The following is a 20,940-nucleotide window of genomic DNA, read 5'->3' as shown; positions in this document are numbered from 1 at the left end:
CTATTGTATGTAGATTTTGAGTGTTTGAGGAATGTTGATAAGAAAAGAAGAACATGAGGGTGTTTCGTAAAGGTGCTGAAGTTGCTGACAACCAAGCCCAGCACCCAGATGTATCCTGTTGGTCAAGATTAGAGAAGTTTGTAAAGATGTCAGAAGACAATGAGTTACGAGATCCTGTTTAGACACCCATTCTGTTTGCACCAATAAAAGAGGTGAGCGAGCAGCAGATGAACGGAGTTGACAGAGGAAGCTTGAACTGCTGCTCGGCTCCCCCTTGCAAGGAACTCTTGTTGTTTGCGTGGTTACTCTGAGTCTAGTGAACGAACAGCGCGGGTGATCAAAACTTCATCCTCACAATTCTGAATGGAGATGGCATGATTTGATGCACGGCCCCTATAATATGAGTGGAGATTGTGGAGGGTTCGGATCACCACAAATTAGAATGCAGAGACATGTACGAGGATGTAAATAATGCACTGAGTACAACGTCCTTAACACCAAGTCAAGGGAACTCTTGATAACAACCTCCATCTGGGCCTGTGTACACTCTGAGTTTGCGTGTCTCACTCCACCGTACAGTAATGTCATCATATCAGCTCCCAGCAGCTGTCCACACCCTCCTTTAAAGCTTTGGCCTGTTTGTCACATGGTGGCCCATGTGCATGTGCGTGCATGTGTTGCTTTTACTTAATCTACCAGGATCAGAGATTGATGGCTCGGCATCAGGCACCTTCATCTTCTCACATCACTGTATATATTCCACCACATATATACCACGTTGCAGTTTAGCTTATTTCTTTTCTTAGAACAGGACCTTATAGATTTTTTTTCATAATCTGGCTTTTGCACGTGTTTGTCACATGGATATGGAATTGTAGGTGTTTTATAGCACTGACACATTAGAGCTCAATTAGCTCTAATGTGAAGGTGATTAATCAGCAGTGGGTACTTGAAAGTGAGGGTACATCCAAAGGACTTCATTTAGCAACAAGGTTGGTCCGACCGTGTTTAAAATAGGCTCTTCACCATCAATCACAACCTAATGCAAGACAGACATACTGATAAATGCAAATTCATAGAGGATGTATAGAGGACAGGACAGGAAACGATGGTTTGATGCTTTATCTTGAGAGTAAAATTGAGTCTTATTGTTTGTTTTGTTGTTTTTCTGTTTTAAATGTAATAACATATTAAAAAGCAGAGTAAGCACCCGTGCCCTCTTTTTTTAGGTCAGGGCCATTTATAGCAACAAATCTATTAGCGGCAGTTCCTCCTTCACACTTTCGCAGCCGTTTACTCCAGTGGCTGTGAAATTCGTCTCGCTACTTTGTAGGCTGCTGCGGCGTTCACGTGGTTCAAGGCACGACAGTGCACTCGTGTCAAAGCGGTGACTCAAAAAAGGTGTAATCCTGCACTCAGCAGATGTGTATGGGGGCTCCTTGTTGCTACGGTGACATTTGGGGGGAGCTAGACTTACGTTGAGTTTCTCTTTGTGCTCCTGTTTTCTTAATTGAGGACACATCCTCCCACCGTGCATGGCGGGGGTGCATGCTCTTAATATGCTCTTACATAACAGTAGTAGAAATTAGATGAAATATAAAAATATTTTTTTGCCTGGGAAAGGACTTTGTAAAATGACTTATAAATATCATGTGGTAGCTTTATATCTTCCATGTGTTGTATATGTGTATGAGACTTGTAAATTCTCTTCATCTCCACGTTCTCTTTTAGAGAACCGATGAGGAGGCAGTGGTGGACCGCGGTGGCACACGCTCCATGCTCAACACCAACTTTGAGAAGGAAGAACTAGAAGGTAATTAGCATTTGTATTCTCATCAATACACATGAGAACAGATTCAAATCTTAGACTAAAATATAAACATATGACAATAATGACAGCAGTAATAGCACAGGTGCTGTATATGTGCATGTGTTTGCCTGTGTTAAACATCACAAATGTATGTGTTTGTATGTAATGTTTTATTCAGTATAAGGAGAATGAAAATAAATGTTTGAGCGCATGATTAATTTATAAAGTGCTTTTATTATACCGACTAAAATAGAAGAAAGCACTTGTAACAGAGTGCGCTCTGGTGTCTCCTCTTGCCAGTCCTCTGTGTTACAGTCACTGCTGTTGCTGTCCCCATCTACACGTGCAGCTGCATCAAGGTGAACTTAAGGCACATTGCCTCTGTGTTTCTGTACCGAGGGAAACAGACAGAGGGTTTGTTTCCTATAAAAGGGCTGTTATGATAGAAGCATAACAGAGGCCTGGCTCCTCCTCCATCTGCATCCATGTTTATGTTGCCAAGCAACGTTTGCTCCAGCATAGATGTCAGTTTTTGTGTCTGAGGCTCTGCTGATGAGCCATTTCTTTCATCTGAAGGACCCTCTTCCTCAAAGGATGATTGCTGTAATGGCTAGTTCTCTGCAGCATCACAGACACTGCCTCAGCACCACACAGGAACATATAACTCACACTCTTTTTGACAAATTAAATGTAATACTTTATATCGTTTGGAAGATTTCATCGCGTTCTATACTTGTTGTTTTTTCATGTGTTACAAAGCCATTCTATCTTTTTGTTTCCAATTCTTTTTTAACTTACCATTTCTAATCCACTTATATATTTATATGCTATTAATTAGTTATATATATATTTTAGCTATATATATTTGCATAGCGGTGTTGGATAATCTGTGGAGAACAGTATGTAATATGCACTGTGTTCTACATCATTGCTGAAATGATTTAATCCTTATAGCCAGTACTGTGTGTATTATGATTCATCTGCACCACAGAGCAACATTGTTGTCCGGATACACTCGAGAGACTTTCTACATTAGCACAAACCCACACACTTTTTTCACTCAGTCATGCAAACGGTTGTGCCGCTGCTCAGAACACTCTAACTGAGGATTAATCCACTGCAGAAAGCAGATCCCAACGAATGTGGGTCTCTATTTTTAAGAAACACAATGATATACACTGACCTCCTATTGTATGGAACTCTTGTATTGTCAAAAATCAGACTACAGTATATATTTTGGAGGGATAAGCTTGATATTTAATAGAAGCTTTGTATGTAGAGGTCATCGCTCCTTTCCTGCAGCTACGAGGATTAATCATGACAGTTTAGCGAGTCATACAAAATGATTGCACAAGCTTCAACCAATGAAAAAGCAGTACTTGCAAAATACACACAGAAAGACTCCAGGTTATAGAACACCAGAACACAAAATGTCACACGCTCTGCCGTGTGAATTCAAGGCACTAGAGTCACTGAGATGTTGCGGCATCAGTAGAGAGGAGGATCGACATTCGGTGACGTCAGCAGTAGTTTAGGCCTAGGAGCACAGAGCTATTTTTAATAAGGCCTCCACTCGTGAGTCAAGCCCATCCACTCAAGTCCTGACTCAGGAGCTCTGAAGCTCTCATGCGCAGTGTTCTTTACAGGCCTCACTGTGCAGGTTAGTCTCTGCTCTGCCTTGCAGATGCATAATTTATAGGAATGCTAACAGCAATTTGTTCCGGATGAAAACATTTACAGCCCTGGCGATTAAATCCAAGCCGATACAGTTTTTTTAATACATTTAGTTTCCTTATTATCTTGTTTAAGAGCCCCCTGAACCCCTGCGTGGGAGGTGCTCTTTTTACAAATGGCAGTGTACCCTTAGATGACTCATGCTATGTCTGTGCTTTGCTTAAATCTGATTATTTCTCTATAAAGTGATTAGTTGGAAAAAGCGTCATGGAAAAAGCGAAAGCACTTCAAGGAATTCATGTGGGAAAGACAAAATGAAAATATTCTCATTACAGCCTGCCAATAAATTTACGTCTGAATCTGCACAAAAGGCTTTACGTGAGCTTAGATTTGAGGTGGTAATGCGGTTCCCTGAAGGCTTTCTGGTGCAGATTAGATTAGTTCTGGTTGTAGGAGAGTGTAACTGATGTAACTGTGAAAGGTGTGCGCCCTGTGATGTCCTGGTAACCTGCGCAGGTTGTATCCTTTTTTCTGCTTGTTTTTGCTCAGAGGGCTAACATATAGCTATAATAAAACACTATAATAGCTATAATTAAACACTATATAGTAAAATATTGGTTATGGATGAATAATCCATAATTTGCAATAATAGCAGCAAGTTGTCAGTGTACTTACTCTGTTGTAAAGAGAAGAGGTAATGTATGCGAGATCCAATTTGTTTGTGCAGTCATAGATCAGTTTTTGTAGCTCACTATTATTAAGTTGCCACATTACATTAGGATGGACGCCATGGTGCCTCACACTGTGCTGCCCAATGTTCTTGTCATATCTGGAAGGAAGCAGCTTGTCCGCGCATTACAGGAGACGGTCAGCTCAGATTATCTTCATGCTCCTGCCCCGTGGATACGTGCCCTGCACAGTGGCCCTGCCGCTTCTTTATTGCTCTAAAAAGAAAAACACTGCAAATGCAGGAATACGTAAGCCGTGAGGGAGATTGGTGATTTTTCTGTTTCCACTTTAAAGCACATGCTACCTGTGTTTCAATAGTCATTGTCCTGCTTTGTTTTAGTGAACAGACTCAAACATTCCTACTAGCTCTGAAATGTTATTCCCGGTTTGTTGACCTCATATCGCAGACAGGGGATGAGGTCAGGATTCTATAGTATGTAGCCATCCCGCACTGACCGGCTCACACCTTTCAAGAGGATGTCTTATATTTATTTTTCTTTTGGTTTGTTCAAAGTTGTTGGATTTATCTTGAATGCAGCCTGATAAATGACACCCTGGGGAACAAAGACATCATTAAACTGAAGTTAAAGGAGAAACAGGAAAATCTGATGGAGCCTTTTGCCTGATGTCTTCAGGTCACCGCACTCTCTACATCGGGGTTCATGTCCCTCTGGGCAGGAGGTCACACAGACGTCACCGTCACCACGGACACAGACACAGGAAGAGGTCCAAGGAGAGGGACTCCACAGCTGAAGATGGAAGAGAATCCCCCTCACACAGTAAGATCCAAAACGAATAAAAGCACGATGATGGGGCATTTTATGTTGTTAATATTTGGTTGATTTTGCCTTTTTTTTTTATATAATTCATTTGCTGCAGCAGATACCCCAGCTCAGAGGGTGCAGTTTCTGTTAGGGACAGAAGACGGTGATGAGGAACACATTCCTCATGCCTTGTTTACTGAGCTGGATGAAATCTGCCTCAGGGAGGGGGAAGATGCCGAATGGAAAGAGACAGCCAGGTACACCGCCAGCCACATGGGCTGGGTCTGGCTCTCTGTCACACTTGTGTGTTTCATTTTGTCTGGCTGTAGTTTTATTACAAACCTGATGCTTCAGGGCTGTGCTGTGTAAGATCAGTTTTATATTAAATTACAGAAGTAAATGAAATAGTTAAAGATTGGAACCCTCCTTTAGGTTATGAAATAATACGTTTGGTGCAACTGTCTATGTTTATTGATGATTTGTCTGGATTATTTCTGTTTTCATATGTGCAGGTGGTTGAAGTTTGAGGAGGATGTTGAGGATGGTGGTGAGCGATGGAGTAAACCCTACGTAGCCACTCTGTCTCTACACAGTCTGTTCGAGCTGCGCAGCTGCATCATGAACGGTACCGTGATGCTGGATATGAGGGCCAGCTCGCTGGAGGAGATTGCAGGTGAACATCAGATATAAACAACATACAAATAAAACGGCACATAAACTACACAATTATAAAGTTAGTTTCACAGACTCAAGCCAGTGAGTCTCAGTTTCAAACTAAGATTCATAAAATAGTTCTGGGAAATGTAAATAACGCTTAAAGAAACATATATTTTATTTTTCTAAAAGTTGAGAAAAAACATGTATGGAATAAACATAGAAAAAGATGAGAATGATGAGAATATCTTTGTGTTTTTAATCAGAAATGGTTTTGGATCAGCACGAGCTGTCCGGTCCTCTGGGTCAGGATGCCAGGAAGAGGATCCGCGAGGCTTTGCTCAAACAGCACCACCACCAAAACCACAAGAAACTGGCCAATCGCATTCCTATTGTACGCTCATTCGCTGATATTGGAAAGAAACAGTCAGAACCGCACTCCATGGACAAGAATGGTGAGCAAAGGGTTTGAAAACACATGCCTGCGCACCTCTTTTCTGTCATTTAACGGCTCTAATGTCTTGCAGGGTGAATATTGGTACACATACTGTATTTTATTCCCAGCGATCATAGAATTCTTTGCATGCTTTTTCCATTGTGTCCATCTGTGACGATTATTGCTGTTTGATATTTCATTGTCTCTTCTTCTTTGTGTTTTTTTCTGTGTTTGTGTATGTTCTCTGTGTTACTGTCACATTGCACATGCATGTCATACACCTAACCAGTAAATATGCTTTTTTGTCAAACCATGAAACCTATCAAGCCTAAAAATAAATTCCTCAAGAGCTTTCCTTCCAGCAAGATCCCTTCCTTTTTGGCATGGCCACGGTGTTTCTGTTGCATGACATGTCCCTCCACCCCTCCATCACCTCCAAGTTCCTCCCTGAGTGGCGGCCGCATGACCACAGACGTGTCAAGTACCAAACGTCTAAGTGTGCTTCAGGCAGTGGCCCAAGGCTACTGCCCCATGATGCAGAAGGATACTGAGCAGGAATTCTGCAAAGGCAACCAAAACTCTGACACTTTTACTAAGTTTTAAAAGCAATTAGATTGTAGCTGTGACACTAAGAGATTAAATATTTAATGAGGAGAGCATTATTATTAAGGATTGGAAATGGGTTCAATTAGAAAACATTTTAAAGTTCCTATTAGAACAAAACTGCAAACTGAACCGGTTCCTGTATTTGCGAGTCTAAAAGTGGGATATTAAAAAGACAATTCGGTAAGTTTTAAGATATTTTATGATAATGCTGTCTTCTAGTTGTCACCATTAGAAACCACTGAGATTCTAGTTGATCTAGAGCTCTTACTCTAAGCCTAAACAGCAACTCGTCGCTGTAGCATTGTAGATTTTGTTCATGGTGAGTTGCCTGAAAGGAGCAGTATGTAAGACCTAATCCTAAAATGGCCTGTGGTCCAGCCAGAATGTTCTCATTTTCGGAGCAAAGTGTCAGCCTGTAAATAATTTTGGTGTTTTGGTCTGTTGCTCCGCCCTCCACCGATCTACCAATCATCAAGTCAGTAGTGTCTCGGCATCCAGGTTGCCAGTTCACGCTGAACTTCTGCTACGACTGTTGCAAATCACAAATGTCTCATGTTCATAAATCTAAAAGACCTCGTTATAATTCCCAACATCCGGAGAAATCCAGGAATAAAACAAGCATCTGTGTAGGAGATGCCTTTAAAAGGTGGAGATGGCTGAAAGATAACAAAGTTGCTAATTTTCTCCAGTAATTTTCTCCTTTAGTGAACTATGGCTAACGTAATTCTAGAGGAGGCGGAGAGATGCTACGCTCCACAGTATTTTGATTGTCACTGCTCTACCAGCTTTGGCCACAAACTTACATTCTGCTCCTTTATATCTGTCTTAATTTTTATATATGTGGGAATTGTCCATTTCCCATGATGTTGAACATTTAATTTGACACTTGGAACTTTCACTCACACAAGACATCTTCCTTCAGTATATGTTGCTACCAAGTGCTGTCACATACTGTACATTAGTACAGAATGCCTTGAAGATACTAAAGGAACAATCTTGAACATACTTTGAACTCAAAGTAAAAACAAAACGTTCCAAATTTAAATAGATGAGTTGTTTCACTTTGAAAAACAAATTGAATCTCGCCCTTCTTTGGGATTACTTTGTAAAGTTGAAGATTGTTATGAACAGCACCTGTTGTTGCGTTTTCGGAGAACATAACCACACGCTAAAATAACTCACTGGAGAACTCTGCCGTGTGGGAAAGTAGATTTCTGATCACGAAAACTCTGCTCTGCCTGACAGGCCAAACGGTTTCGCCTCAGTCCCAGCCAGCTAACACTGAAGGCAAACAGGACGTCAGCCGAGAAAACAGCGCGGTGGACTTCAGCAAGGTGAGCAGCCGGACCCACCGCTGATTCCGGTGTTTGCCTCTGAGTGTGGAGAGCAGGACGCATCACCAAAGCTGTATATTTACCCAAGATTTGGTTACACCTCAAGTGTTCACGAGTATACTCTTACACTGGGAAACTGACTCGAATGTGTGTCTTCTGTGTTTCATGCGCCTGATTAGAGTCAGATAGAGGTTTTGTTGATTGTTATTAGGATGGTTTGCTGTAAAAATAATTTAATAAATCACATCCAGTGTGTCTGCATCAATTTTTTTTCTTTTTGTGCATATGTACCAGATTGATCTCCACTTCATGAAGAAGATTCCTCCCGGTGCTGAGGCCTCTAACGTCCTGGTGGGGGAGCTTGAATTCCTGGATCGCCCCGTGGTGGCATTTGTCCGCCTGGCACCTGCTGTGCTCCTGAACGGCCTGGCTGAGGTGCCAATCACCACCAGGTAATAAGGGTTATTGAAAAAACTGACCCGGGAATTCCACAAATGTTTCAAACCCTTGTTCTTTGTGCTGCAGGTTTCTTTTCATCCTGCTCGGTCCTCTGGGCAAAGGACCACAGTATCATGAAATTGGACGATCTATTGCTACCCTAATGACTGATGAGGTGAAGTGCAACATTTATATTGACACAGTGCAGCTAAATTCTCACCACATTTTTTAATGATCCAGAGCTGACCCCTAAATTTGCAAAAATATGATAAAGCTGGAAAACATGACTCAGCAACCAATAAATATCTACTAAGTTTGTAAGAAACAGTCAGGAAACCTTTTGGCAGCAGATTAAAAGAGTGGGAAATTTATCAGGGTGAGAGACTTTAGTGTGATAAAAGGAATCAGTCTCAACATACTTAATCAAGTTTTAGACTGCCTTATCTGCATGACCCTAAATCTTTTTATCTGCACATACAAGATGACACGGAATGAAAAAAATACTAAAACATTTATTTTATCCCAAATACAATCTCTGACGAGCCATCTTATTGTTCATTTTATTAGTTTTTTTTATGCTTATATATGGAAATAAGTTTGCCTGGGGAGAAGGAAACCACCCCGAATTAGTCCACCTAAACCTATTACTCCACTGGAAGGCCACTCTTAGCTCACTTTTCCATGATTGTCCTAGACTTTGACCTCAGGGGAAGTCTTATGGGATTGGCGACTGAGACATTCAAAACTGTGACAGGATTTCTCACAGGGCAGCTATGAGCTGATGTTAGTGCCCATCACAGCAAACAGATGTGCTTTGCTTCTCTTGTAGCTGGTAGTTGTCCTCTGGGATGGGTGAAAATAGAAGCACGGGGATTGTCAGTCTACATCATCATACATGGGAAATGATTTCAAACACCATCAGACATGCCTTTCAGTGACTCCGTCCAAGAATAATTTTCCCTTTTCGGAGACTTTTTATAATGACTGTAGCTGAAAATGGATGTTGAGGCTGGAGACTTCAAATGACGTATATGTGACATAATAATGGGTCCGATATTTGTTTCACCACTCCCAGGTTTTCCATGATGTGGCATACAAGGCCAAAGACCGTAATGACTTGGTGGCTGGCATCGATGAGTTTCTGGACCAGGTGACAGTATTACCTCCTGGGGAGTGGGACCCCTCCATCCGGATAGAGCCTCCCAAAAATGTGCCCTCTCAGGTAAAGCAAATCTTTCTTGTGCTGTTGTTGTGCGTTGATGCCTTTTCCGAGGTTTCTGTCTAATCCCCTCCAACACATTGGCAGTTTTTCCCCTTCATTGTTTATTTTGATCAACTTTGAACAGCCATTTTGAATAAATCAACCCATTTTCATTTAAGGATTTGGTTTGATTTGTCAGAAGCGACACTCCTGTTTTTCTCAAGATGCCATCTAATGACTGTGATTTCAACATCACAGGAAAAGAGGAAGATTCCCCCAGTTCCCAATGGAGTAACAGATCTGGGAGAGTCAGAAGCACACGGAGGGCACGGTGGCCCTGAGCTGCAGCGCACTGGGAGGTAAGTGTGAGAGAGCAATGGCGCAATTGGGATGAGCAGCCCTGAGATCTCTAAGCTCCTCTTTGTGCCTCCTGTCGCATGTTTTCCTCCCACTGAGCTTTAAATTTAGTTCTTTAAGAACGCAGACTGCCCTACTGGTCCATCATTCCTCACACTTTAGCACCACAACGACTTTTGCTCTGAATTTACACTGTATCTCCCTCATGACACGCTCCATTCTTTAGAGCAGCAAGTCAGTATTAATTTTGACTGACAGTTGCATGTAGTGTCCTTCACTCTTGTTCTGCAGTAGTTTAACAACACCTGATGTGGAGAAATAGCTCCACCTACTGTTTATCATAATGTGCCCAAATTACCTCAAGCTGGTGACCCTTGCAATAGTCAACAACCCATATAGAGATTCTGAGGCTGAAGTGAGTTAAAAGTCACATTTTAGCAAAAGCGTGTCAGAATCTTGTTTTGAGTTGTCTTATTGTGCATGTTATCACATTTACGATGCTCACAAAATGAGTTCGATAAGACAAAATCCTTTCTTCGTAGCCACTCCCGATCATCATATTTTCATAACTCAGTAGCCACGCAGGCTTGAAAGTCTAGTGTCAGATATCAGCTTTCTCTTCCCTCACATCTCCTCCTCAACCACCACCTCCACACTGCCAGCCATGGTATAACCAGCCTGCTCAAAGTATGATGTCCTCCTGCCGTTGCCTTAGAAACCACCTCCTGCTATTCAGTATGGTCCATGTTTTTTTCATAGGAGTGAGTCAAGGATGGTGTGCATGAGTCAACAAAATCCATAAATGTATTTCTGCTCACTAAGACTCAAATGTATCGATGTATGAAGATCCCAGCTGCAGTACTTCAATCGTCCTCTACTTCACTGCAGGTTCTTTGGAGGGTTCATTTTGGACATCAAGAGAAAGGCTCCTCATTACCTTTCCGACTACACAGATGCCATCAGTCTGCAGTGTCTGGCCTCTTTCCTGTTCCTCTACTGTGCCTGCATGTCACCTGTCATCACCTTTGGTGGGCTACTGGGTGAAGCCACAGAGGGGAGAGTGGTAAGGGGTCATAATTGCTCCCAGTGATTACATGTAAGTTTTAGTTTCGTCCCTAGCTTTAACACTAGCACCCGTTTGTTTGTTTCCCACTTTTAGTTCAGCAGTTGGAAATTAAACCAGCATTTTATCTTAGTCACGTTCATTCAGGACCTTATTTCCTGTGTTTCCAGAGCGCTATTGAGTCTCTATTTGGAGCTTCAATGACTGGAATAGCCTACTCTCTTTTTGCTGGTCAGCCGCTCACCATCCTGGGCAGCACAGGGCCGGTTCTTGTCTTTGAGAAAATCCTGTTCAAGTTCTGCAAGTATGCTGTTGTGACGCGTTACCTGACATGCTCCTGGGTTCCTGGGCTGTCTGCGCCTGTGTTTTGATTAAACAGGGGTGCTTACTGCCACACTCCTGTTTGTTTTGGTGTGTCCCTGCGTTCCTTTCAGGGAGTACGGCCTCTCCTACCTCTCCCTGAGGGCCTGCATCGGCCTGTGGACGGCCTTCTTCTGTCTCCTGCTGGTGGCCACAGACGCCAGCTCGCTGGTGTGTTACATCACTCGCTTCACCGAGGAAGCTTTCGCCTCCCTGATCTGCATCATCTTCATCTACGAGGCCCTGGAGAAGCTGATCCACCTGGGTGTCCACTACCCCATCAACAAAAACAACAACTTACAGAAACTTACGCAGTACTCGTGAGTACTTCTTTGCCCCTTTAAAGTACTTAAATCCACTTCTAATCTTTACACATTTAACAACTGAACAAATGTCTTAATGTTTTTTTCCACGTTGGTTATATCATTTATGCAAGTGGACATTATGAAATCAGATATTTTTAAAAGACTCATGTATACACTGTTAAACAACCTTTACTAGTTATGTACTGGCAGCTAGTTTTTAAACCACCCCACTAAAACCCATGATAAGCATGTTTGTGTACACGTGTCCAGCCACTTTAGCTGCATTATCATGTACATTTTAACTGCAACATCTTTTGTTTGGCGTTAGGTAATCCTTTTGTCAGGAGCATTGTGCATCTTCTTGCACTGTTTTTGTTGGTGGTTGTGTGAAGCGCTCCTTCTGTGATGTTCTGTCCTGATAAAGTGGACAGCAGGGGATGCTGGCATTCCACTTCATAAGATGCCATCAGAACAAGCCTTTTCATGCAGATAGTTTGAAGTGTAGAAAGTGCCTTCACAGAAATGCAGCTATTGTGTGTCGTGCCTATCAATGAGAAGAAAAATCAAAAAACAGCTTTAATTCCAAAGAGCTCATCTTGAAGGACATCTCTCCTCCAGGTGTGCATGTGTGGAACCCCAGAACCCCAACAATGAGACTATTCAGTTCTGGGAAGACAGAAACGTGACGCCCTCCCAGGTTAACTGGACTGCGCTGGAGGTCGCGGTAAGCATTCCTTGCCTTTTGAAGTCTAGTCAATGCTGCATCTGTAGCCTTACATGTGCTTAAAACTCTTGTGATTGCTATAGAAGCTCTGACAACAATCAGTAAATTGTTATATTCTGGCATTTAGATTTTTTTGAGAAGCAGCTTGAGTCCAGCCAGGGATTAGGGACGTGTGGGCAGGATTTCACAGGATTTAAGCGTGCAGATTGAGCATGCCGATTCCGTTTGGGGAGAAGATTCTCTCGCTGTCAGACACAAATCAGTACTGGCAGAGGTGGCGGGCTGTGACACTCCCACGCACGCTTGTTAAACAGGGAGGCTTGGTTCAGATCCAGATAGATATTCCATGGAGTGTGTAGATATTTTAAGCACCCTCTAGTTTAGTTTTTTTTAAATTCATCACTGACATTTATCACTGCCACTGCCTCTATTGTCCCTCTTATCACTATCTTCATCCTTCACGCATCACCCTCCTCATCATAACTGCGTGTCAGTAGGAGTGTGAGAAGTTGCATGGGGACTTTGTGGGCAGTGCTTGTGGCCCCCATGGCCCCTACATCCCGGATGTCCTGTTCTGGTGTGTGGTCCTTTTCTTCTCCACCGTCTTCATGTCAGCCTTCCTCAAGGAGTTCAAGACGAGCCGCTACTTTCCCACCAAGGCATGTATAGAGTCCCACAGAAGTAACACAGTAACACAGAAACATTTCTTTGTGCAGAGTTTGCAGACAATACAAGGAAATTGAGTCTGCCTCATTTGTTATAGGCTCCTTTTACTTCTCAATTTACCATAATTCTGTTGCAACAAATTATTTTCAGTCTCTTGACTTTTCTTTCTGACAGTTTAACAAATACTGCCATCTGCTGGTGGATCTAACCCAAGGCGAACGCACTGCAGTGATCCCACATGTACTTTATCATTGGGACGGTTCTTAACGAGGGTTTAAACGTCTGTGTGACGCGGCGGCTGAACAGTGGTGTCGTACCGCCATCTAGTGCTACAAAATAATAATGCAGCCTTCTGTCGGGCAGACAATATGATTTCTACATGATAAAAGAACAATGAAGATTAGATGTGGTACATATACGTTTGCAGATATGTTGTACTCGACTTTTTTTTGTGTATGGTCTGGAAAGTATGACCACCTTTATTCCCTGTAGGTACGGGCCATCATCAGTGACTTTGCTGTCTTCATCACCATCCTCACCATGGTTTTGGTCGATTATGCATTGGGCATCCCCTCCCCTAAACTACAGGTTCCAAACAAATTCAAAGTAAGTCTGGTTGAAGAGCTGGAAATAAAAGGACGCCCCCCCCATTGAAAAATATCTACTGCTTTTTCCTTTCTTGTCTTGTCCTTCACCATTTGCAGCCAACCAGGGATGATCGTGGCTGGATTATAAACCCAGTGGGGCCCAACCCCTGGTGGACCACCATCATCACCTTCATCCCCTCTCTGCTCTGTACCATTCTCATCTTCATGGACCAGCAAATCACGGCGGTCATCATCAACAGGAAGGAGCACAAACTGAAGGTTGAGAAATCGTCTTTTTTCAATAACACAAAGATGTCGAGGGTTTGTGAAACCGATGGTGTCATCGACCCCCACTCTGCAGAAAGGCTGTGGCTACCACCTGGACCTGTTTGTGGTGGGCGTGATGCTGGGCGTGTGCTCGGTGATGGGGCTGCCGTGGTTCGTGGCGGCCACCGTGCTCTCCATCTCCCACGTGAACAGCCTGAAGCTGGAGTCAGAGTGCTCGGCCCCGGGGGAGCAGCCCAAGTTCCTGGGCATCCGAGAGCAGCGCTTCACGGGCCTCATGATCTTTACCCTGATGGGCTGTTCCGTGTTTATGACATCCGTTTTGAAGGTCAGGGAGGATGGTTACGTGTTTCTTTTCAATAAAACAAAAAATAAACAGTCTTCATTTTAATCTTAAGACCAAATATTTGTTTCCAGTTTATCCCCATGCCTGTGCTGTATGGAGTCTTTCTCTACATGGGAGCGTCCTCACTCCGAGGCATTCAGGTAAAAAGCTTCCTCCTCTTCCTCCCCTTCATTATTTTCCTTATGACTGGTTAGTGGATGCTTCTTAAACCTCTTCCTGTCCAGTTTTTCGACCGCCTAAAGCTGTTCAGCATGCCAGCCAAACATCAGCCGGACTTCATTTACCTTCGCCACGTCCCTCTGAGGAAGGTGCACCTCTTCACCATCGTCCAGCTCAGCTGCTTGGTTCTGCTGTGGGTCATCAAGACTTCCAAGGCAGCCATTGTGTTTCCAATGATGGTAACTGCAGTGCTGGAGTGTGACTGCATGTACTGTTTAACAGGCGTCTCGTTGGCTGACAGAAGCACTTCCTCTCTATCAGGTCTTGGCCTTGGTGTTCATCCGTAAGCTGCTGGATTTCATCTTCACCAAACGAGAACTGAGCTGGCTGGATGACTTGATGCCAGAGTGGAAGAAGAAAAAACTGGAGGACGCACAACAAGAGGTGCCACAGAAGTATTCAGCATGAGCCAGCTGACAGTAACTTTGCCACCGCTGTGACAAACCTTCAACAGTTTGGTGTCTTCCCTCAGGAGGAGCACAGTATTATCGCCGAGGAGGAAGGCATCGTGCAGGTGCCAATGGAGGGAAACTACAAGTAAATGACGCCGATCTCAAATCATTCCCAGTCATTTCTTCACAAAGTGTCATGTGGTTGTGGCCTGTTGAGCCCTAGTGTTGATATTACTAGTCTCCCAATATTTATGTTGTAGTGCTGTGGAATTCCTCATCTAATTTAACAACCCCAACTGTTTACTCCGACCTGCGGCATCAGCTTTGATCTTTCTGCGTGTCGCAAAGGTTGGCATGGAAAGAAAAGCAATCGTTGTGTTTTGTCTGTCTGCGTGTGTTTGTAAAGGAGCGACCCGGCGACGGTGAACATCACAGACGAGATGTCTAAAGGATCTTTTGGAAACGTGTGGAAGAGCGTCAACCCGGCCGAGCCCACCAAGAAGGAACCGAACGCTAAAAGGTTAGCCTTCCCTCATCCTATAGCTTTAATGTGTTTGGAAAGGAAGTGTTTATTATTGAAAGGTTCTATGGAAGTTACATGTTTTTCCAGGAAACTGAGGAGCTGGCGTGTTTAGACAAAAGCAGCCCTGCCCTCTTTGATATCCCACAGTGTAGACTAACATGCTGTCTCCTCCTTGCCTCTCTCATTCCATTCCACCCCTTAGCTCCCCTTCCTAACCTCTTAGAAGCTGATTTCCCAAAGGTAAGTTGTTCCCATTACCCTTCAGCAGCATGGAGATTCTGGCCCTGTAGTTGGCTGGTTGATGGTCCCGCTTGATTATGGCATTAAACAGGGAAAAAAGTGCTTATCCTGCATCAATGATGTTAGATAAATCAGCATGTCCTGTGTGTGCATGTATGCTTTTTGAATGCGTGTTACTGGACACTTAATCACTTTTAATACCATAAAAGATGTGGAAACAGAAAAATATTGGGATTCCTAAAAACAACAACAATTTGCATGCTGTGTAATTTAGCTGTACGGATCGTTCACGAGTTCCAGTGCACGTGCAGGTTTTATTTCATTTAACATCCAAAAATGTCTTCTGTTTCTGCAGTAATTCTGGTGGCAGTGAAAAGCGACACAAGCGCCGGAGGCATGAGAAAAGTTTGGACAGGGAGACGAGTTTGTGATGACACATACTGGTGGTGCCACTGTGCTGTCAATCACTGCATAAAAAAAATCTCTAAAAATTGCTATACCGTGCCACACGCCACCACCTTTGTACTGTGCTACACTGTGTTTTTTGTCATGTACGTCTGTGTGCAAACTGTGTAGAACTAGAAACATTGTTAGAACAGTATTAACACCAGAAAATGAGACACATCTGCGTTCCTCTTTGTATGGAATTCTGCATTCGGTGATACCAGCAACAGAAGGAAGCCACAGTCACACGATGACAAGGTAACTGCTGTTTTAATGGGCCAATGAAAACCATTTTATGGATTTTTTAAATACACTTTATTTGTATTTTATATGTTTTTTGTATTTTTCCAACAAATACTGCAAGTTTGTCCTTTTAAATCCTCCCACAAAAGTGTGGGTTTAGCACGCGGTATTTAATGCTGCTATTAGACTTTAAAAAAAAACCTGAAGTACATATTTGCCAATAATAATAATATTATAATAATAATAATGATGATAATAATAATTTGTCCACAGGTGTCTAATGGGATTTCACTTCTTTTGAAAGTATTCAATTTTATATATTCTGTACATTTAAATGTTTATGTGACAGTGAAAGCTCACATCACTCCAGAGTCGTGTCCATTACATTTTTACGAATAAAGGTCCGGAATGGTTGTAAGAAATAGTCTGGAATTTTGGGAAATGCAGTTGTAGGTGAGAAAAATGCTAACGCTAATGTTAGCAACCTGCTAACTTCAGCCGAGCACAAAGATGAAAAACGGCTGATCAGAGGTCAGTTAGTGGTGGAAACCTTGATCTTGTACATTTTGAGGGAAACCGTATAGAAACACAATTTTAAAATGTCAGCCATGTCGTGGTTGAAAGCTAGTGACACCTTTAACCTCATCACTTAGATGTAATAGGTATTCATCATCACATTTTAGTATCACCAAGAAATTTAACATTATTTTTCCTAAAATGCACTATTCTTTTGTGGAAAAACTACTACTAAAGCTTTGGGGTTCAAGTTAGCATGTTGGCATATTTCAGTTACATTATGTATCTGCAGCTGCTTGGCTTTAAAAAATAAAACAAATGCAAATCCCGGGTTTAAGGTGACTGTACAGAAGGTTGTATGTTTTCCACTTTCATACTCTTGTCAGTAAGTGTCATCCGTCAATATCTGCTCTCCTATCCGAATAACCCTCAATGTGCTAGCATCAGAAGCTAATTGTTTCTAAAACTCCTGCATGATGGTGGAACAGACGTGGCTGTCTGGCTGCAGGGACATGGTTACTTCTAGAGATGCAATAAAACCCCTTTTCTGGGAAGGGCAACATGTAATAAATGGTAAAGAGTCTTAACAATGTATAATACATAGTATATTTTATTCATGTAAAATGTTACTAATATATTGCTAATATAAAATCAGTGTTTAAGGCAGTTTTTTTTGTTGTAGATGTTATTTTCCCATTGTCTAATGGATGGTTCCTAGTTGATTACAAAACTATTACCTGGGTCAAACGTATATCAATATCAAATATTTTGACCACTTCTGTGTGGAATTCTGCCTTAAAGTTGGTAGTGATAGCTGTACACTTTCTGTTCAATAATTTAAGTCACCTGTAAAGAGAATTCTCAGTTCAGATCTGTTGTTATGTGACTTGTTTCATGAGAGAGAGAGAGAGAGCATAAATAAAGATGTTCAACAAAATCCTGCTTTACTCATTCCTATACTCACTCTTGGCCACACAGAGGTCAGAGTTCAGGGCTCTACAAATGCTCCTACTGTGTATTGGATATACTGTATTTCCCATCTTATTGCATCTATTCCATGGCAGACATTGTAGTCCGTGTTCTTTCCCCAGAAACACATATATACATTGAATAATCTGCTCTATTGCCTCTATAGCAGATGTAATTCACGACCAAATAATTAACGTTTGAGTAAAAACCCCGGAAGAACTTCCGAATATCCAAGTCAACTTGAACGCACCACGACCCCTTCACCTCTTTCTTCTGGACAGGCGTCATCGCTACAAACCACACAGGCTAACAAGCTAATTAGCTGGGGGAACTGGCTGCGACCTGCTTTTGAAGCTACCAATTACAAAAAAATTAGAGAATTAAAATGTCTATGAAGTCAGCTTGTTTGTGTGTGTGTGTCCTTTTTCTTGATTCTCTTGTTTTTATCCTTTGTGCTACCTAGTGTATGAAAAGTGCCATATAAATAAAGATTGAATTGAAAATAGTCGACCCTAACGACGAAAGGGAAACAACACGTTGCCTCCACGTTAGCGTCAGCGTAGGTTCGTTTATATTTTGACCAGAGCAGCAACTTCCAATATTTCCGCATTTAATTCTATTTTAACTTCAAAAAGGGCGACCCGCAGCTATTATAATTATTCTTTATTTTCAGTCCGTCAGCAAATCACACTTGGGTCGTAATTAAGGGCTAAAGGCTTCAGGAAATGCGACGTTTATGACGTAGCTGATGACGCAGTTGTTTACTTTTGTCGTTGGAAAGTTTGTTTGTTTGTTTCCTTTTGTTTCGACGTCACATGTCAAACTTTCCTGGCAACTTTGTCTTTGTTAAACTTGGTCCTTTAATAATGCCCGCAACATTTTTGCACAGTGGATTAATAATATTCTATCTCATTATTTCTTACCTATTCCTATATTTTTAACTTTTGAAATTTTTGAGTATGTTTTGTCTTTAGAAAACATCGAAAATTCCTTGATTTAAAAAAAAAAAACTTCCCTCACTTGCACTGTAAAAACTGGAAGAGTCGCTTTTTTTTGGTATTTTTATAAAGCGGTAAGTAAAAAAGACATTTCAACACACATTGCAGTATGGCTTTATACTCCTGTGTATGGCTTTATACTCCTGTGTATGGCTTTTGTATGCAGCACTCAACGGAAGGCCTTGGGGATTGTTTTATTGGTCAGCTTGTCTTTTCTTCCTGCAAAAGAAAGAGAGAAATCAGGTCTTTTGTGGGAACAGAGGGATCAGATTTATCACGGCGTCTTGCTTTACCTCTCCCCCGAAGGTTTGGAGGCCATCACCCACAGTAAATATTCTTTGGCCGCCATGGAGTCCAGCACCTTGTTCACGTCGCTGGTGAAGGTTCCATCTACATGCCTCCTGTTGAATGCTTCCACTCTCCTGTTTGTCTCAGATCTGAGTCTGTATGATATAACGGGCCATTTAAACCAGTGTCTGACCCCCACCCCCACAGAACCAAGTGATTGTGTCTCCGTGATCATTTCGTGATCGGTTGAAATGCTTGTAAAAAAAAAATAAAAAAAGAATAATCATCTCACGCAATCATCACATATCAATCAACAATTTAAGGGGATTTATTTCAACACAGCCACCAGAAACATCAAGAAAGTTAGCAAAGAAAGGAGGGAAAAAGAAGTTATGAGGGGATGGAGTTGATTAGGTCTTTGACCCCAGATCTCTCTGGTCATGGTGGAATCAGGGTTTCAGGAACGGCACCGGAGGGAGGAGAACGGAGAAGGAACAGCCTACTCTCTTCGAACTTGTCCAGCTTTGAGCCTGGCCACAAAGTCTTTGATTGCCTGGTCCTTGAGGTAGGAGCTCACGTCACTGGTGAAGGTCCCGTCAGCGTGACGCTTTTCTGCTGTGCTGAAACTACAGAGTCACACCCACTGAGCACCATGCTCTTTTTTTCTCATCAAAGCAGTCAGTAGATCAACAACAGATTTTTTTATAAAACGTAAACCCCCCCCCGCCCCATGGGGTTGCTAAAAAAAAACAGATCAATCAATGCCATCCATGCGCCTATGTTATCAATAACCACATAACAGCCAACTTTAGAGAATAATGCCACACCAGAGACTTTTGGCTTTAGGTGGTGTAATGAACAACAGGAATGAAACACCACTGACCCGCTCCTCTTGTTGTTCATCAGCCATCGGACAAAGTCCTGCGCCTTCCTGTCCTCCAGATATTTGCTGTAGTCGTTGGAGAAAGTCCCCTCCGAGTGCCTCTTCATGTTCGACAGTTCCCTGGAATCATCCTGTAATGTGTCATCAGCAGCCAGACTGCCAGAACAAGAACGGGAGTTATTTCTCCGCAGAAATACACACTTTAATTCTCAATTGTTCTCATGAAAGTTTAAAGTGTGTTACACAAAAGGTGCACACCTGCACCTCCGCAGCACAACTGTTGACTTTTCAGAAAACTACAGCATCATGTTCCCACACACACACATGATATTGTGTTTTAAACGTCATATCAACCTGGTTCGCTCAGATATTCTGTTTTGACGAGTCTAACCTCGAGCTGTCGCCGGTCTCGAGCAGGGGAACCTGCCAGCTGTTCTGAATAAAGCCAAGAAGCAGGAGGATACCAGCCAGGGAGCTTCTCATGATTAAAACCTGCAGTCTAGGCATCAGGGTTTGAAAATCAATTAAAAAATAAGGTAAATCTGTCGTAAACTCTTCGGTAAAAGAGAACTTACGGTCCTTGTTCCGTCCCAAAGAAAGATGCTGTTAGTTCCACCGCGTCTGCATCTGTGGGCTCTCCTCTGAGGTCTTTTATACGGCCATCGGAGAGGGACGGGACCGGTCAGGTGGGTCTCTTTTACCACTCCACCAGACCCACCTGTTACTCTCGACCCATTAGTCGCTGCCACTGGCCAAATCAACACCAGCCGCATTTGTCCAGAAAGGGAAGAGTTCATTCATGTGTGATGCCAGCTGGTACTTAGGTGTCAAGATCAAACAACCGTGGCTCATCCTGTTAAACAGAGAGCAGGGAAGATGCTCTAAT

General features: G+C 42.5%; 2 protein-coding genes across 3 annotated transcripts in view; one reads left to right on the top strand and one right to left on the bottom strand.

Moving 5' to 3' along the window:
* The window catches only part of LOC130522625 (sodium-driven chloride bicarbonate exchanger-like), a 28,621-nt gene extending 10,768 nt beyond the window's left edge, over positions 1-17,853 (top strand). Inside the window, exons 3-26 of one of the 2 annotated variants that reach the window (XM_057027184.1) lie at positions 1,732-1,813; positions 4,849-4,992; positions 5,096-5,234; positions 5,490-5,650; positions 5,898-6,086; positions 7,919-8,007; positions 8,302-8,459; positions 8,533-8,620; positions 9,521-9,667; positions 9,905-10,005; positions 10,892-11,066; positions 11,237-11,370; positions 11,501-11,746; positions 12,350-12,455; positions 12,953-13,114; positions 13,614-13,727; positions 13,826-13,987; positions 14,070-14,321; positions 14,411-14,479; positions 14,564-14,737; positions 14,820-14,942; positions 15,031-15,095; positions 15,357-15,470; positions 16,069-17,853. In XM_057027184.1, coding sequence (XP_056883164.1) covers positions 1,732-1,813; positions 4,849-4,992; positions 5,096-5,234; positions 5,490-5,650; positions 5,898-6,086; positions 7,919-8,007; positions 8,302-8,459; positions 8,533-8,620; positions 9,521-9,667; positions 9,905-10,005; positions 10,892-11,066; positions 11,237-11,370; positions 11,501-11,746; positions 12,350-12,455; positions 12,953-13,114; positions 13,614-13,727; positions 13,826-13,987; positions 14,070-14,321; positions 14,411-14,479; positions 14,564-14,737; positions 14,820-14,942; positions 15,031-15,095; positions 15,357-15,470; positions 16,069-16,144 — 3,270 coding nt within the window. In that variant the 3' untranslated portion in view covers positions 16,145-17,853. Of the gene's footprint in view, positions 1-1,731; positions 1,814-4,848; positions 4,993-5,092; positions 5,235-5,489; positions 5,651-5,897; positions 6,087-7,918; positions 8,008-8,301; positions 8,460-8,532; positions 8,621-9,520; positions 9,668-9,904; positions 10,006-10,891; positions 11,067-11,236; positions 11,371-11,500; positions 11,747-12,349; positions 12,456-12,952; positions 13,115-13,613; positions 13,728-13,825; positions 13,988-14,069; positions 14,322-14,410; positions 14,480-14,563; positions 14,738-14,819; positions 14,943-15,030; positions 15,096-15,356; positions 15,471-16,068 lie in introns of both variants that reach the window. The other variant, XM_057027183.1, reaches the window with a different exon arrangement.
* A 1,630-nt stretch (positions 17,854-19,483) lies between these two features.
* On the bottom strand, positions 19,484-20,777 carry LOC130522632 (glucagon-1-like). The gene is made up of 4 exons (XM_057027194.1): positions 20,630-20,777; positions 20,446-20,553; positions 20,055-20,210; positions 19,484-19,797 (listed from the first exon to the last, which is right to left on the bottom strand). The coding sequence occupies exons 2-4, from the start codon at positions 20,535-20,537 to the stop codon at positions 19,671-19,673; spliced, it is 375 nt and encodes a 124-aa protein (XP_056883174.1). The 5' UTR covers positions 20,538-20,553; positions 20,630-20,777; the 3' UTR covers positions 19,484-19,670.
* Between the last annotated feature and the right edge of the window lie 163 nt (positions 20,778-20,940).

This window comes from Takifugu flavidus, chromosome 3, assembly GCF_003711565.1.
Source record: "Takifugu flavidus isolate HTHZ2018 chromosome 3, ASM371156v2, whole genome shotgun sequence".
In the NCBI taxonomy this organism is placed as follows: Eukaryota; Metazoa; Chordata; class Actinopteri; order Tetraodontiformes; family Tetraodontidae; genus Takifugu; species Takifugu flavidus.
The sequence above is the reverse complement of the archived record's forward strand: the minus strand, read 5'-3'. Positions and strand labels throughout refer to the sequence as shown.

Bases quoted from the DNA above. Each gene is read 5' to 3' on its own strand.
- LOC130522632 (XM_057027194.1), bottom strand. From the start codon at position 20,537: ATGAGAAGCTCCCTGGCTGGTATCCTCCTGCTTCTTGGCTTTATTCAG. The intron at 20,211-20,445 runs GTTAGACTCGTC...TTGTTCTGGCAG, and splicing joins GAGACCGGCGACAGCTCGAG to TCTGGCTGCTGATGACACAT. The intron at 19,798-20,054 runs GTCAGTGGTGTT...GTGACTCTGTAG, and splicing joins ATGAACAACAAGAGGAGCGG to TTTCAGCACAGCAGAAAAGC.